Raw genomic sequence first — 15,130 nt, 5'->3', positions numbered from 1 at the left:
GCCTGTATAACTCCTCCCTGCTGTGTGTGCCCAGCCTCCTACACACCTGTATAACTCCTCCTGCTGTGTATGCCCAGCCCCCTACACACCTGTATAACTCCTCCCTGCTGTGTGTGCCCAGCCCCCCTACACACCTGTATAACTCCTCCCTGCTGTGTGTGCCCAGCCCCCTATACGCCTGTATAACTCTTCCCTGCTGTGTGTGCCCAGCCCCCCTACACGCCTGTATAACTCCTCCCTGCTGTGTGTGTCCAGCCCCCTACACACCTGTATAACTCCTCCCTGCTGTGTGTGCCCAGCCCCCCTACACACCTGCATAACTCCTCCCTGCTGTGTGTGCCCAACCCCCTACACACCTGTATAACTCCTCCCTGCTGTGTGTGCCCACTTCCTACACACCTGTATAACTCCTCCCTACTGTGTGTGCCCAGCCCCCTACACACCTGTATAACTCCCCCCTGCTGTGTGTGCCCAGCCCCCTCTACTCACCTGTATACCTCCTCCTGCTGTGTGTGCCCAGCCCCCTACACACCTGTATAACTCCTCCCTTCTGTGTGTGCCCAGCCCCCTACACACCTGTATAACTCCTCCTGCTGTGTGTGCCCAGCCCCCCTACACACCTGTATAACTCCTCCCTGCTGTGTGTGCCCAGCCCCCTACACACATGTATAACTCCTCCTGCTGTGTGTACCCACCCCCCCTACACACCTGTATAACTCCTCCTGCTGTGTGTGCCCAGCCCCCAACACACCTGTATAACTCCTCCTGCTGTGTGTGCCCAGCCCCCCTACACACCTGTATAACTCCTCCCTGCTGTGTGTGCCCAGCCTCCTACACACCTGTATAACTCCTCCTGCTGTGTGTGCCCAGTCCCCCTACACACCTGTATAACTCCTCCCTGCTGTGTGTGCTCAGCCCCCCTACACACCTGTATAACTCCTCCCTGCTGTGTGTGCCCACCCCCTACACACCTGTATAACTCCTCCTGCTGTGTGTGCCCACCCCCCTACACACCTGTATAACTCCTCCCTGCTGTGTGTGCCCACCCCCCTACACACCTGTATAACTCCTCCTGCTGTGTGTGCCCAGCCCCCTACACACCTGTACAACTCCTCCCTGCTGTGTGTGCCCAGCCCCCTACACACCTGTATAACTCCTCCCTGCTGTGTGTGCTCAGCCCCCTACACACCTGTATAACTCCTCCCTGCTGTGTGTGCCCAGCCCCCCTACACACCTGTATGGTCCATCCCTATGCTGTGCTTCCCATACACACATATTTATAGGGCCGCCCTGCTATGTTGCTCTCTGTAAGTGCCCCTTTTGCCTCCCAATGTACCTGTCTGTCAGGGCCCCCTCTCTCCCTCTATAGAGGCCCCTCTATGTACCTGTCTGTTGCGTACCCCCTGTGTACATACCTGTTAGTCAGGGACACCCTTGGCCCTATCTATATAGAGATCCCTCATATACCTGCCTGTCTGTTAGGGCCCCCACTGTATAGGGCCGCTCGTGTACATACCGATCTGTCGGGGCCCCCTCTGCATACACCTGTCTACTGGGGGGGTTCTTGTTTGTTGGAGCCCCCCTTGGGCCTATCTATATAGAGCCCTCCCATGTACATACCAGTCTATCAGGCCCCCCCCCCATGTAGGTACCTGCCAGTCAGGGCTCCCCTTGTCTCCCATCTTGTATCCCCTGTATATCTCACCTGGCTGTTGAGGCCTGTCAGTCCAGGCCCCCCTCTATAATCAGGCCCCCCTATATATCTCACCTGTCTGTCCGAGTCCCCCTTGAGCCCCCTCTATCTCTGCCCTGTCGGTCGAGGCCCCCCTGTACATAGGGCCCCCCTGTGGGTCTCACCTGTCAGTCTGGGCCCCCTTGCAGTCTCACCTGTTGGTTGGGCCCCCCTGTAGTCTCACCTGTCGGTCAGGGGCCCCTGTACGTAGGGCCCCCTGTGGGTCTCACCTGTCCGTCAGGGCCCCCTTGGCCCCCCGATGGGTCTCACCTATCGGTCAGGCCCTCCTGTAGTCTCACCTGTCGGTCGTGGCCCCCGGTGGGCCTCAACTGTTTGTTGGGGCCCCTTGTATATAGGGCCCCCCTGTATCTCTCACCTGTCGGTCGGGGCCCCCCTGTATATAGAGCCCCCTGGTATGTCTCACCTGTCGGTCAGGTCCCCCCTTGGCCCCTCGGTGGGTCTCACCTGTCGGTCGGGGGCCCCCTGTGTATAGGGCCCCCCTGTATCTATCACCTGTCGGTTGAGCCCCCCTGTATTTAGGGCCCCCCGGTGGATCTCACCTGTCGGTCGGGGCCCCCCTGTATGTAGGGCCCCCCAGTATGTCTCACCTGTTGTTCAGGCCCCCCTGTATATAGGGCCCCCCTGGTGGGTCTCACCTGTCGGTCGGCCCCCTGGATATAGGGCCCACCTGTAGTCTCACCTGTTGGTCGGGGCCCCCCTGTAGTCTAACCTGTCGATCGGGGCCCCCCTGTAGTCTCACCTGTCGGCCCCCCTGTAGTCTCACCTGTCGGCCGGGGCCCCCCTGTAGTCTCACCTGTCGGTCGGGGCCCCCCTGTAGTCTCACCTGTCGGTCGGGGCCCCCCTGTAGTCTCACCTGTCGGTCAGGGCCCCCCTGTATATAGGGCCCCCTGTAGTCTCACCTGTCGGTCGGGGCCCCCCTGTATATAGGGCCCCCTGTAGTCTCACCTGTCGGTCGGGGCCCCCCTGTAGTCTCACCTGTCGGTCGGGGCCCCCCTGTAGTCTCACCTGTCGGTCGGGGCCCCCCTGTAGTCTCATCTGTCGGTCGGTGCCCCCCTGTATATAGGGCCCCCTGTAGTCTCACCTGTCGGTCGGGGCCCCCCTGTATATAGGGCCCCCTGTAGTCTCACCTGTCGGTCGGGGCCCCCCTTGGCCCCCCGCTCACACGTACATCCCTCCAGTAGGTAGAGGGCACAGGGCCGGCCGGCGGTGTCCGAGTCGAAGCAGAATAGAAGGTTATGGAGGAGGGAGAAGCTGCGGCTCTGCCAGCGGGTGTTATCGGAGCTCCGCTTACTCAGCACCCCCCGCCGGATCCCGTCCTTCCGGGCCAGCTGCCCCAGGTACACGGCGTGAGCTTCGTTCAACCGGAGCCGCTGCATCGTGTGTGGCCCCGTCCGCCCCCGCCCCCCAACCGGCTACACCCGAGCAACGGCGCTCCTCCGCCCACCACCGGTCACTCCTCCCCCCTCCCCGCCCCGGTGATGATCGGAGCCCCGGAGCTGGCGACGAGTCACGTGACGCCGCCGATTCAGCACCGCGGACAGAGCCCCGCCTACGGCGGAGGAGGAGGGGGGCGATCTGATCTCCCACCGATCTGATTTGGGGGCTGATCTTCCAATCACACGGCGAGGAAAACTCCCCCAACCGGACAGCTCTGCCTATGGATACCGAGTGCTGCAGAGGGGCCCCGGTACCGAAATGGTGCATCACCCCCCCCCCCCTTATGTATGAGGTCACCCCCCAGTATGACGTCATGACTCACCTACAACCACGTGTTACCCGCTGTCACCCACATGAAGGCTTCCATATACATGTATGGTGACATCACCCCCTATACATCGTCCATGGATCGGTTACATTGTATACATGGGGATCAATCATACAGATATTGGTTACATTGTATACATGGAGATCAATCATACAGATATCGATTACATTGTATACATTATATACATGGGGATCAAACATACAGATATCGGTTACATTGTATACATTGTATACATGGGGATCAATCATACAGATATCGGTTACATTGTATACATTATATATACACCCACATGAAGGCTTCCATATACATGTATGGTGACATCACCCCCTATACATCGTCCATGGATCGGTTACATTGTATACATGGGGATCAATCATACAGATATTGGTTACATTGAATACATGGGGATCAATCATACAGATATTGGTTACATTGTATACATGGGGATCAATCATACAGATATCGGTTACATTGTATACATGGAGATCAATCATACAGATATCGATTACATTGTATACATTATATACATGGGGATCAATCATACAGATATCGGTTACATTGTATACATTATATACATGGGGATCAATCATACAGATATCGGTTACATTGTATACATTATATACATGGGGATCAGTCATACAGATATTGGTTACATAATAATACATCTATAGTCACATATTATATATATATATACCGGGTCACTTTATTAGGTACACCTGTTCTATTGCCCGGTAACACAAATTGCTAATGAGGTCCCTGTCCTCCAATGGCCTCCACACTCACCACATCTCATCCAATAGATCACCTTTGGGATGTGGTGGAATGGGAGATTGGCATCATGGATGTGCAGCCGACAAATCTGCAGCAACTGTGTGATGTCATCAGGTCACTATGGAGCAAAATCTCAGAGGCACGTCTCCAACACCTTGTTGTATCTATGCCACCAAGAATGAAGGCCAAAGGGGGTCCAACCCGATACTAGCAAGGGGGACCTAATAAAGGGGGTCCAACCCACTACCAGCAAGGGGGACCTAATAAAGGGGGTCCAACCCGCTACTAGCAAGGGGGACCTAATAAAGGGGGTCCAACCCACTACCAGCAAGGGGGACCTAATAAAGGGGGTCCAACCCACTACCAGCAAGGGGGACCTAATAAAGGGGGTCCAACCCGCTACCAGCAAGGGGGACCTAATAAAGGGGGTCCAACCCACTACCAGCAAGGGGGACCTAATAAAGGGGGTCCAACCCACTACCAGCAAGGGGGACCTAATAAAGGGGGTCCAACCTGTTACTAGCAAGGGGGACCTAATAAAGAGGGTCCAACCCGCTACTAGCAAGCAAGGTGGACTTAATGAAGTGGTCGGTAAGTGTATGTGGGTACATAAGGATGAATGAGGACTTTGCACCATCCAGTTCCTCCTCCATGGATCACACCTGTAATACAATCGACATCATACATTACAGATACATTGATTCTTTAGTAAACCTTCAGGGTTAAAAAGTAATTTGATATTGAGTTGTTGAACTAAGAAGGTACAAAGAAGGCATATAGGGGGTACATAGATGGAGAAAATATGGTACAGAGATGGTACCTAGAGGGCATATGGATGGTACACAGATGATACAAAGTTAATACATGAATTGTACAAAGATGGTACATAGAGGGTAAATGGATAGTACATAGATTGTACATGTATAGTACATAGAGGGTACATGGATAGTACATAGAGGGTACATGGATAGTACATAGAGGGTACATGTTAGTACATAGAGGGTACATGTTAGTACATAGAGGGTACATGGTTGGTACATGGTTGGTACATGGTTGGTACATAGATGGTATATAAAGGGTACATGGATAGTAGATGGATGGTACATGGATAATGCATAGAGGGTACATGGATGGTACATGGATAATACATAGAGGGTACATGGATAGTACATTGACGGTACATGTATGGTACATAGAGGGCACATCGTTGGTACATAGAGAGTACATAGAGGGTACATGGATAGTACATAGAGGGTACATGAATGGTTAGTGGTTGGTACATGGATAGTACATACAGGGTACATGGATAGGACATAGAGGGTACATGGATAGGACATAGAGGGTACATGGATAGTACATAGAGGGTATATGGATAGGACATAGAGGGTACATGGATAGTACATAGATGGTACATGTATAGTACATAAAGTGTACATGGTTGGTACATAGATGGTACATGGATAGTGCATAGATGGTACATGTATAGTACATAGAGGGTACATGGTTGGTACATAGAGGGTACATGGTTGGTACATAGAGGGTACATGGTTGGTACATAGTTGATATCTAGAGGGTACATGGATAGTACATAGATGCTACATGGTTGAAACCTAGAGGGTACATGGATAGTACATAGAGTGTACATGGCTTGTACATAGAGGGTACATGGATGGTACATAGAGTTTACATGGTTGGTACACAGAGGGCACATGGATAGTACATAGCGGGTACATGGATAGTACATAGCGGGTACATGGATAGTACATAGCGGGTACATGGATAGTACATAGCGGGTACATAGAAGGTACATGGATGGTACATAGAGGGTACATGGATGGTACATAGAGGGTACATGGATGGTACATGGATAGTACATAGAGGGTACATGGATAGTACATAGAGGGTACATGGATGGTACATAGAGGGTACATGGATGGTACATGGTTGGTACATGGATAGTACATAGAGGGTACATGGATAGTACATAGAGGGTACATAGATAGTACATAGAGGGTACATAGATAGTACATAGAGGGTACATGGTTGGTACATGGATAGTACACAGAGGGTATATGGATAGTACATAGAGGGTACATGGATAGTACATAGAGGGTACATGAATGGCACATAGAGGGTAAATGGTTGATACATAGAGGGTACATGGTTGATACGTAGAGGGTACATGGTTGATACGTAGAGGGTACATGGTTAGTACATAGAGGGTACATGGATGGTACATAGAGTTTATATGGCTGGTACATAGAGTTTATATGGCTGGTACATAGAGGGTACATGGTTGGTACATAGAGGGTACATGGATAGTACATAGAGGGTACATGGATGGTGTATAGAGGGTACATGAATGCTACATAGAGGGTACATGGTTGGTACATAGAAGGCACATGGTTGGTACATAGAAGGCACATGGTTTGTACATAGAGGGTACATGGATGGTACATAGAGGGTACATGGTTGGTACATAGATGGTACATAGAAGGCACATGGTTGGTACATAGAAGGCACATGGCTGGTACATAGAGGGTACATGGTTGGTACATGGTTGGTACATAGAAGGCACATGGTTGGTACATAGAAGGCACAAGGTTGATGCATAGAGGGTACATGGTTGGTACATAGAAGGCACAAGGTTGGTGCATAGAGGGTACATGGTTGGTACATAGATGGTACATGGTTGGTACATAGAAGGCACATGGTTGGTACATAGAGGGTACATGGTTGGTACATAGAAGGCACATAGTTGGTACATAGAGGGTACATGTTTGGTACATAGAGGGTACATGATTGGTACATGGTTGGTACATAGAAGGCACATGGTTGGTACATAGCGGGGACATGTTTGGTACATAGAGGGTACATGATTGGTACATGGTTGGTACATAGAAGGCACATGGTTGGTACATAGAGGGTACATGATTGGTACATGGTTGGTACATAGAAGGCACATGGTTGGTACATAGAGGGTACATGGTTGGTACATAGAGGGTACATGATTGGTACATGGTTGGTACATAGAAGGCACATGGTTGGTACATAGAAGGTACATGGTTGGTACATAGATGGTACCCAGCAGTTTATTGGTGAAGGATGTAGGGGTTGTGCGTGTTTGGGGTGTGCGCGTTGCGGATGCACATCCCCGGATGATGGATTGTGGAGTATAGAGATTGGTGCAATGATCAGACTGAGAGACACGGCTATTTATAGAGTCTTGTCGCCTACACACTTCTAGCAAACGTCTCCCGGCATCCTCCGCACAGAGAGGAGAGGGTGGGGGCAAGTGGGAGGATGGAGGACAGAGGCTGCTGGAGACACAAAGAAATTGTGTCTGTGTGCCTCTAGTTGTATGTGTGACACTATAGTCTCCTATAGGGCAGGTCATGGGTTCCCATACCTGGTACATATAGTGTGCAGAGCCATACCTGGTACATATAGTGTGCAGAGCCATACCTGGTACATATAATGTGCAGAGCCATACCTGGTACATATAGTGTGCAGAGCCATACCTGGTACATATAGTGTGCAGAGCCATACCTGGTACATATAGTGTGCAGAGCCATACCTGGTACATATAATGTGCAGAGCCATACCTGGTACATATAGTGTGCAGAGCCATACCTGGTACATATAGTGTGCAGAGCCATACCTGGTACATATAATGTGCAGAGCCATACCTGGTACATATAGTGTGCAGAGCCATACCTGGTACATATAATGTGCAGAGCCATACCTGGTACATATAGTGTGCAGAGCCATACCTGGTACATATAATGTGCAGAGCCATACCTGGTACATATAGTGTGCAGAGCCATACCTGGTACATATAGTGCGCAGAGCCATACCTGGTACATATAGTGCGCAGAGCCATACCTGGTACATATAGTGCGCAGAGCCATACCTGTTACATATAGTGTGCAGAGCCATACCTGGTACATATAGTGCGCAGAGCCATACCTGGTACATATAGTGCGCAGAGCCATACCTGGTACATATAGTGCGCAGAGCCATACCTGGTACATATAGTGCGCAGAGCCATACCTGGTACATATAGTGTGCAGAGCCATACCTGGTACATATAGTGTGCAGAGCCATACCTGGTACATATAGTGTGCAGAGCCATACCTGGTACATATAGTGTGCAGAGCCATACCTGGTACATATAGTGTGCAGAGCCATACCTGGTACATATAGTGCGCAGAGCCATACCTGGTACATATAGTGTGCAGAGCCATACCTGGTACATATAGTGTGCAGAGCCATACCTGGTACATATAGTGCGCAGAGCCATACCTGGTACATATAGTGCGCAGAGCCATACCTGGTACATATAGTGCGCAGAGCCATACCTGGTACATATAGTGCGCAGAGCCATACCTGGTACATATAGTGTGCAGAGCCATACCTGGTACATATAGTGCGCAGAGCCATACCTGGTACATATAGTGCGCAGAGCCATACCTGGTACATATAGTGCGCAGAGCCATACCTGGTACATATAGTGCGCAGAGCCATACCTGGTACATATAGTGCGCAGAGCCATACCTGGTACATATAGTGTGCAGAGCCATACCTGGTACATATAGTGTGCAGAGCCATACCTGGTACATATAGTGCGCAGAGCCATACCTGGTACATATAGTGTGCAGAGCCATACCTGGTACATATAGTGTGCAGAGCCATACCTGGTACATATAGTGTGCAGAGCCATACCTGGTACATATAATGTGCAGAGTCATGACTGAGGGCACAAGGCTACAACCAGGTGAATTACACCCAGCACTTTATTTCATGAAGTTGGGCTCATGTTGCCAACCATGTTCACCCTCCCTCACCGGATTGTTGGTACACACCCCTGTGCATGTACACATATGGGGTTGGCACTGCTGGATTTTGTGGTCCATCACTAGAAGGAAGATAACTATGGCTGCTCCAGCAAATGAATGTAGACGTGTTGTGTAGCATGCTGGGCTGCATGTCCTCCATGTGTACAGCCTCATGGGGGGACCACCTGTACCCACCTGCCCAGCATAGGCTGGACTTACTGGAGCACTATAGACACGGGTTCCCCCCTCTATGTTAGGCCCCCAGGGGACCTCCATCCTCTGGGGGCCTAACAGCACCAACAAGAGTTTACCAGGGGTTTCCAAACTTTCTAAACAATGGCCAGTTTATTATCCTTCAGATTTAGCGAGGCCGGACTGTGGCCTGTGGAAGTAGAAATTGTTGGTGTCAATGGAAGAAATTTTGCCCCATGGTTGTTTTTTGAATGGAAGGAATTCTGCCCCATTGTTGGTTTCAGTGGAAGGAATTCTGCCCCATTGATGCTGTCAGTTGGAGTAATAGTGCCCCATCATTGGTGTCAGTGGGAGGAATAGCGTCCTATTTGTGTCAGTGGGAGGAATAGTGCCCCATCATTGGTGTCAGTGGGAGGAATAGTGCCCCATCATTGGTATCAGTGGGAGGAATAGTGCCCCATTATTGGTGTCGGGGGGGGAATAGTGCCCTATCATTGGTGTCAGTGGCAGGAATAGTGTCCCGTCATTGGTGTCAGTGGGAGGAATAGTGCCCCATCATTGGTGTCAGTGGGATGAATAATGCCCCATCATTGGTGTTAGTGGGAGAAATAGTGCCCCATCATTGATATCAGTGGGAAGAATAGTGCCCCATAATTGGTGTCAGTGGGAGGAATAGTGTCCCATCATTGGTGTCAGTGGGAGGAATAGTGTCCAATCATTGGTGTCAGTGGGAGGAATAGTGCCCCATAATTGGTGTCAGTGGGAGGAATAGTGTCCAATCATTGGTGTCAGTGGGAGGAATAGTGCCCCATCATTGGTGTCAGTGGAAGGAATAGTGCCCCATCATTTATATCAGTGGGAGGAATAGTGCCCCATCATTGATATCAGTAGGAAGAATAGTGCCCCATCATTGATATCAGTAGGAAGAATAGTGCCCCATCATTGGAAAACCTGGCGGCTGAAATATTGAGGCCCTTTTTTCCCACAAATAGAGATTTCTTTTGGTGATATTCGATCATCTCTGCGGTTTTTATTATTTTGCGCTATAAAAAAAAACGCTGTTTTTAAAAGAAAATGCTATATTTTTTACTTTTTGCTATAATAAATATCCCCAAAAAACACATTTCTTTATCAGTTTATGCCGATATATATTCTTCTTCATATTTTTGGTAAAAAAAAAAATCGCAATAAGCGTATATCGATTGGTTTGCGCAAAAGTTATAGCGTCTACAAAATAGGGTATAGATTTATGGCATTTTTATTATTATTTCTTTCACTAGTAATGGTGGCAATCTGCGATTTGTAGCGGGACTGCGACATTGCGGCGGACAGTTTGGACACTTTTGACACTTTTTTTGGGCCCATTGACATTCATACAGCGATCAGTGCAAGAAAAACGCACTGATTACTGTGTAAATGTCACTGGCAGGGAAGGGGGTTAACACTAGGGGTGCGATCAAGGGGTTAAATGTCTTCCCTGGGAAGTGTTTCTAACTGTGGGGGGGGGGGGGGGGACTGACTGGAGGAGGAGAGAGATCGCTGTTCCTAAACACCAAGAACAGGAGATCTCTCTCTCCTCCCCTGTGAGAATGGGGATCTTCCTGTTTTCATTGACAGATCCCCGTTCTGGCTCTCTTTCCCACGATTGCGGGTGGCCCAGTGGGCATCGTGGCCCTTGGCCAAGTGCATCGGTCCCCCTGCCACGCAGCGCGCCCCGCGCCTGCTATGGCTCTTGAAGGAGCCTACGGCGTTTTGCGGGAACGAGCCGACCTGCCGCAGTATAATAATGGCGGCTGGTCGGCAAGTGTTTAAACCACCGCCTATGGAGATTTTAAAGTATCAGGGTTTGTCGCCATTCCACAAGCGTGCGCAATTTTAAAACGTGACGTGTTGGGTATCTATTTACTCTGCATAGCATCATCTTTTACACGCTACCAAAAAATTGGCTTATATATTGTGTTTTTTTTTTTTTTTTTTGCATTAAAAGTAATTAAAGTGTATTTTTTGCAAAAAAATAAATAAAATTGCGTTTGAAAAACCGCTGCACAAATTCCATGTGACATAAAATATTGTAATGATCGACATTTTATTCTCTAGGGTCTCTGCTAAAAAATGTATATAATGTTTGGAGGTTTCTAAGTAGTTTTCTAGCAAAAATAATGATTTTTACGTGTAAACAAAAAGTGCCGGAAAAAAGGCGGCAAGTGTATTTGTTTTTTGAAGACTTCAGAGAAGTGCAGAACAATCGCTACAATAAAGTCAAATACAAAAAAAAAGTATACAATGTAACATTGCGGCCCACAGAACAGAGACATTTGTAGCGATGATCTCATAGAGTAACTTCATCCTTAAAGCGGGAGTCCGCCGGGACTCCGCGTTTTTTTTTTTTTAAAAGCCAGCAGCTACAAATACTGCAGCTGCTGACTTTTAAAATAGTGACACTTACCTGTCCAGCGCGCCCGCGATGTCGGCACCCGAAGCCGATCTCTAGATCGTCTCTCGGGTGCTGCCGCCGCCATCTTGGGTATGGGAATCAGGAAGTGGAGCCTTTCGGCTTCATTTCCCGGTTCCCTACTGCGCATGCGCGAGTCGCGCTGCGCAATAAGGACGGTCCCCGCTGCCTCTGGGATCTGTGTGTTTCCCAGCAGGCAGCGGGGCACTTGCGGAAAGGGGCGGGCACTTGCGGAAAGGGGCGTAATCTACGCCCCTTTCCGCAGAGAGCTATCCCGGGAGTGGGTGCAGATACCTGTACTGTACAGGTACCTGCACCCCCCTCCCCCCTGAAAGGTGCCAATTGTGGCGCCGGAGGGGGGGAGGGTTCCGATGAGCGGAAGGTCCACTTTAGGGTGGACCTCCGCTTTAACCACTTAAGCCCCGGACCATTTTCCAGCTAAAGGACCAAGCCCCCTTTTTTGCAATTCGGCACTGCGTCGCTTTAACTGACAATTGCGCGGTCGTGCGACGTGGCTCCCAAATAAAATTGGTGTCCTTTTTTTCCCCACAAATAGAGCTTTCTTTTGGTGGCATTTGATCACCCCTGCGGTTTTTATTTTTTGCGCTATAAACAAAAATAGAGCGACAATTTTGAAAAAAAATCAATATTTTTTACTTTTTGCTATAATAAATATCCCCCAAAAATATATAAAAAAAAACATTTTTTTTCCTCAGTTTAGGCCGATACGTATTCTTCTACATATTTTTGGTTAAAAAAAAAAAAAATGCAATAAGTGTTTATTGATTGAATTGCGCAAAAGTTATAGCGTCTACAAAATAGGGGATAGTTTTATGGCATTTTTATTAATATATTTTTTTTAATAGTAATGGCGACGATCATGGATTTTTATTGTGACAGCGACATTACGGCGGACACATCGGACAATTTTGACACATTTTTGGGACCATTGGCGTTAGTACAGCAATCAGTGCGATTAAAAATGCACTGATTACTGTAAAAATCTCGCTGGCATTGAAGGGGTTAACCACTAGGGTGCAGTGTAGGAGTTAAGTGTGTGTTTTTTTTAACTGTAGGGGGTGTGGCTTGGCGTCTGACATCACTGATCGTTTTTTTTCCCTATAACAGGGAGCGGACGATTGGTGACAGCCACAGTAGGAAGCACGGGGAGAGGTTTGTTTACACTTACCTCTCCTCGTTCTTCAGCTCTGTGACCCGATCACGGGACACCGCCGGCGATCGGGTCCGCGGGTCCTGCGGCCACAGTCACTGAGCACAGGACCGGGTCGCGAGTGCACCGTTGGCGGCACGCGAGCCATAGCTGGGCACTTAAAGGGAACGTACAGGTAAGTGATTGTGAACAGCTGTGCCATTCTGCCGACGTATATCGGCGTGAGGCGGTCCTAAAGCAGTTAAGGGGTTGTAAAGGTAATTTTTTTTTAAATAACAAACATATCATACTTACCTACACTGTGCCGCTCGTTTTGCACGGTGTGGCCCCCGAACCTGGTCTTCTGGGGTCCCTCGGCTGCTGTTTCAGCTCCTCCCCACAAGAATTAACCACCTTCATGTGAGCTCTCTCGCATGGTGGTTAGTTCTTGCGAGCACGCTCCCGTGATACAGACGGCGGCTATAACCGCTCACTGTATCACTCGGCTCCGCCCCTGGCGCGCTGCATCATTGGATGTGATTGACAGCAGCGCGAGCCAATGGCTGCTCTTCTTTCAATCCATCCACTCCAGCCAATCAACGGCCATGCTGAGCGGCGAAGAGGACACCGGGGGCGAGTGCAGTAGGTAAACGGCTCAGGTAAGTAAAATGGGGGGGGGGGGGGGGCAGTATTGTCAGATGTTTTTTCACCTTAATGCATAGGATAGGATGCATTAAGGTGAAAAAATGCATACCTTTACAACCCCTTTAAGCCCCGTACACACAATGAGATTATCGGACGAATGATCGTCTGTTTTTTTTTTTTGCATGCTAATCTCAGCACGAATCTGATGAGTTTACTAAAGTCACAAAAATTCCCGTACGACATTAATGCATTTGTATTGCATTGAACGATAGCTGTACTGATTGAATGAAAATCGTACGATCGTGCATCGTACCAAAAATATTTTTGTGCATGTCCGATAGAATAATATCAGATGAACTGTCATGATTGGCTCTCAAACGCTCTGTACTAACCATCCAGTTATCGTACGATCGCTTCAAAAGTGGTATTTTCTGTACGACTATCTGATCTGCTTGGCATTATACCATTGCATATCAGAAATCTGATCTTTACTCAAGCTGTAATGCATACAAAGGTGTGCGCAGCCTATTGTATTAGGGTGTACACCCCAAATGTTTTAAAACGTGGATAGTGGACCTGTCGGTACAGCTGTGGACCTGTCGGTACAGCAGTGTCAGTACAACAGTGGACTTGTCGGTACAACAGTGGACTTGTCAGTACAGCAGTGGACCCGTCAGTATAACTGTGGACCTGTCAGTACAACTGTGGACCTGTCAGTACAACAGTTGACTTGTCAGTACAGCAGTGCCAGTACAACAGTGGACTTGTCAGTACAGCAGTGCCAGTACAACAGTGGACTTGTCAGTACAGCAGTGGACCCGTCAGTACAACAGTGGACTTGTCAGTACAGCAGTGTCAGTACAACAGTGGACTTGTCGGTACAGCTGTGGACCTGTCAGTACAGCTGTGGACCTGTCAGTACAACTGTGGACCTGTCAGTACAACAGTTGACTTGTCAGTACAACTGTGGACTTGTCAGTACAGCAGTGCCAGTACAACAGTGGACTTGTCAGTACAGCAGTGCCAGTACAACAGTGGACTTGTCAGTACAGCAGTGCCAGTACAACAGTGGACTTGTCAGTACAGCAGTGCCAGTACAACAGTGGACTTGTCAGTACAGCAGTGCCAGTACAACAGTGGACTTGTCGGTACAGCAGTGCCATTACAACAGTGGACTTGTCGGTACAACAGTGTCAGAACAGCTGTGGACCTGGCGGTGCAGCAGTTGGCGGTGCAGCAGTGGACTTGGCAGTACAGCAGTGCCAGTACAACAGTGGACTTGTCAGTACAGCAGTGCCAGTACAACAGTGGACTTGTCAGTACAGCAGTGGACCCGTCAGTACAACAGTGGACTTGTCAGTACAGCAGTGGACCCATCAGTACAACAGTGGACTTGTCAGTACAGCAGTGTCAGTACAACAGTGGACTTGTCGGTACAGCTGTGGACCTGTCAGTACAGCTGTGGACCTGTCAGTACAACTGTGGACCTGTCAGTACAACAGTTGACTTGTCAGTACAACTGTGGACTTGTCAGTACAGCAGTGCCAATACAACAGTGGACTTG

At 49.2% G+C, this 15,130-nt stretch overlaps 1 protein-coding gene across 1 annotated transcript in view; it reads right to left on the bottom strand.

The window, feature by feature from the left end:
* RASGRF1 (Ras protein specific guanine nucleotide releasing factor 1) overlaps window positions 1-3,404 on the bottom strand; it is a 167,675-nt gene extending 164,271 nt beyond the window's left edge. The window contains 1 exon segment of the mRNA XM_077472711.1: window positions 2,881-3,404. Coding sequence (XP_077328837.1) covers window positions 2,881-3,129 — 249 coding nt within the window. The 5' untranslated portion in view covers window positions 3,130-3,404.
* Between the last annotated feature and the right edge of the window lie 11,726 nt (window positions 3,405-15,130).

The sequence above is a fragment of the Lithobates pipiens genome, unplaced genomic scaffold (genome assembly GCF_037356315.1).
Source record: "Lithobates pipiens isolate NorthernLeopardFrog02 unplaced genomic scaffold, aLitPip1_a1.2 Scaffold_8, whole genome shotgun sequence".
In the NCBI taxonomy this organism is placed as follows: domain Eukaryota; kingdom Metazoa; phylum Chordata; class Amphibia; order Anura; family Ranidae; genus Lithobates; species Lithobates pipiens.
This window is presented reverse-complemented; position numbering and strand designations above follow the sequence as displayed.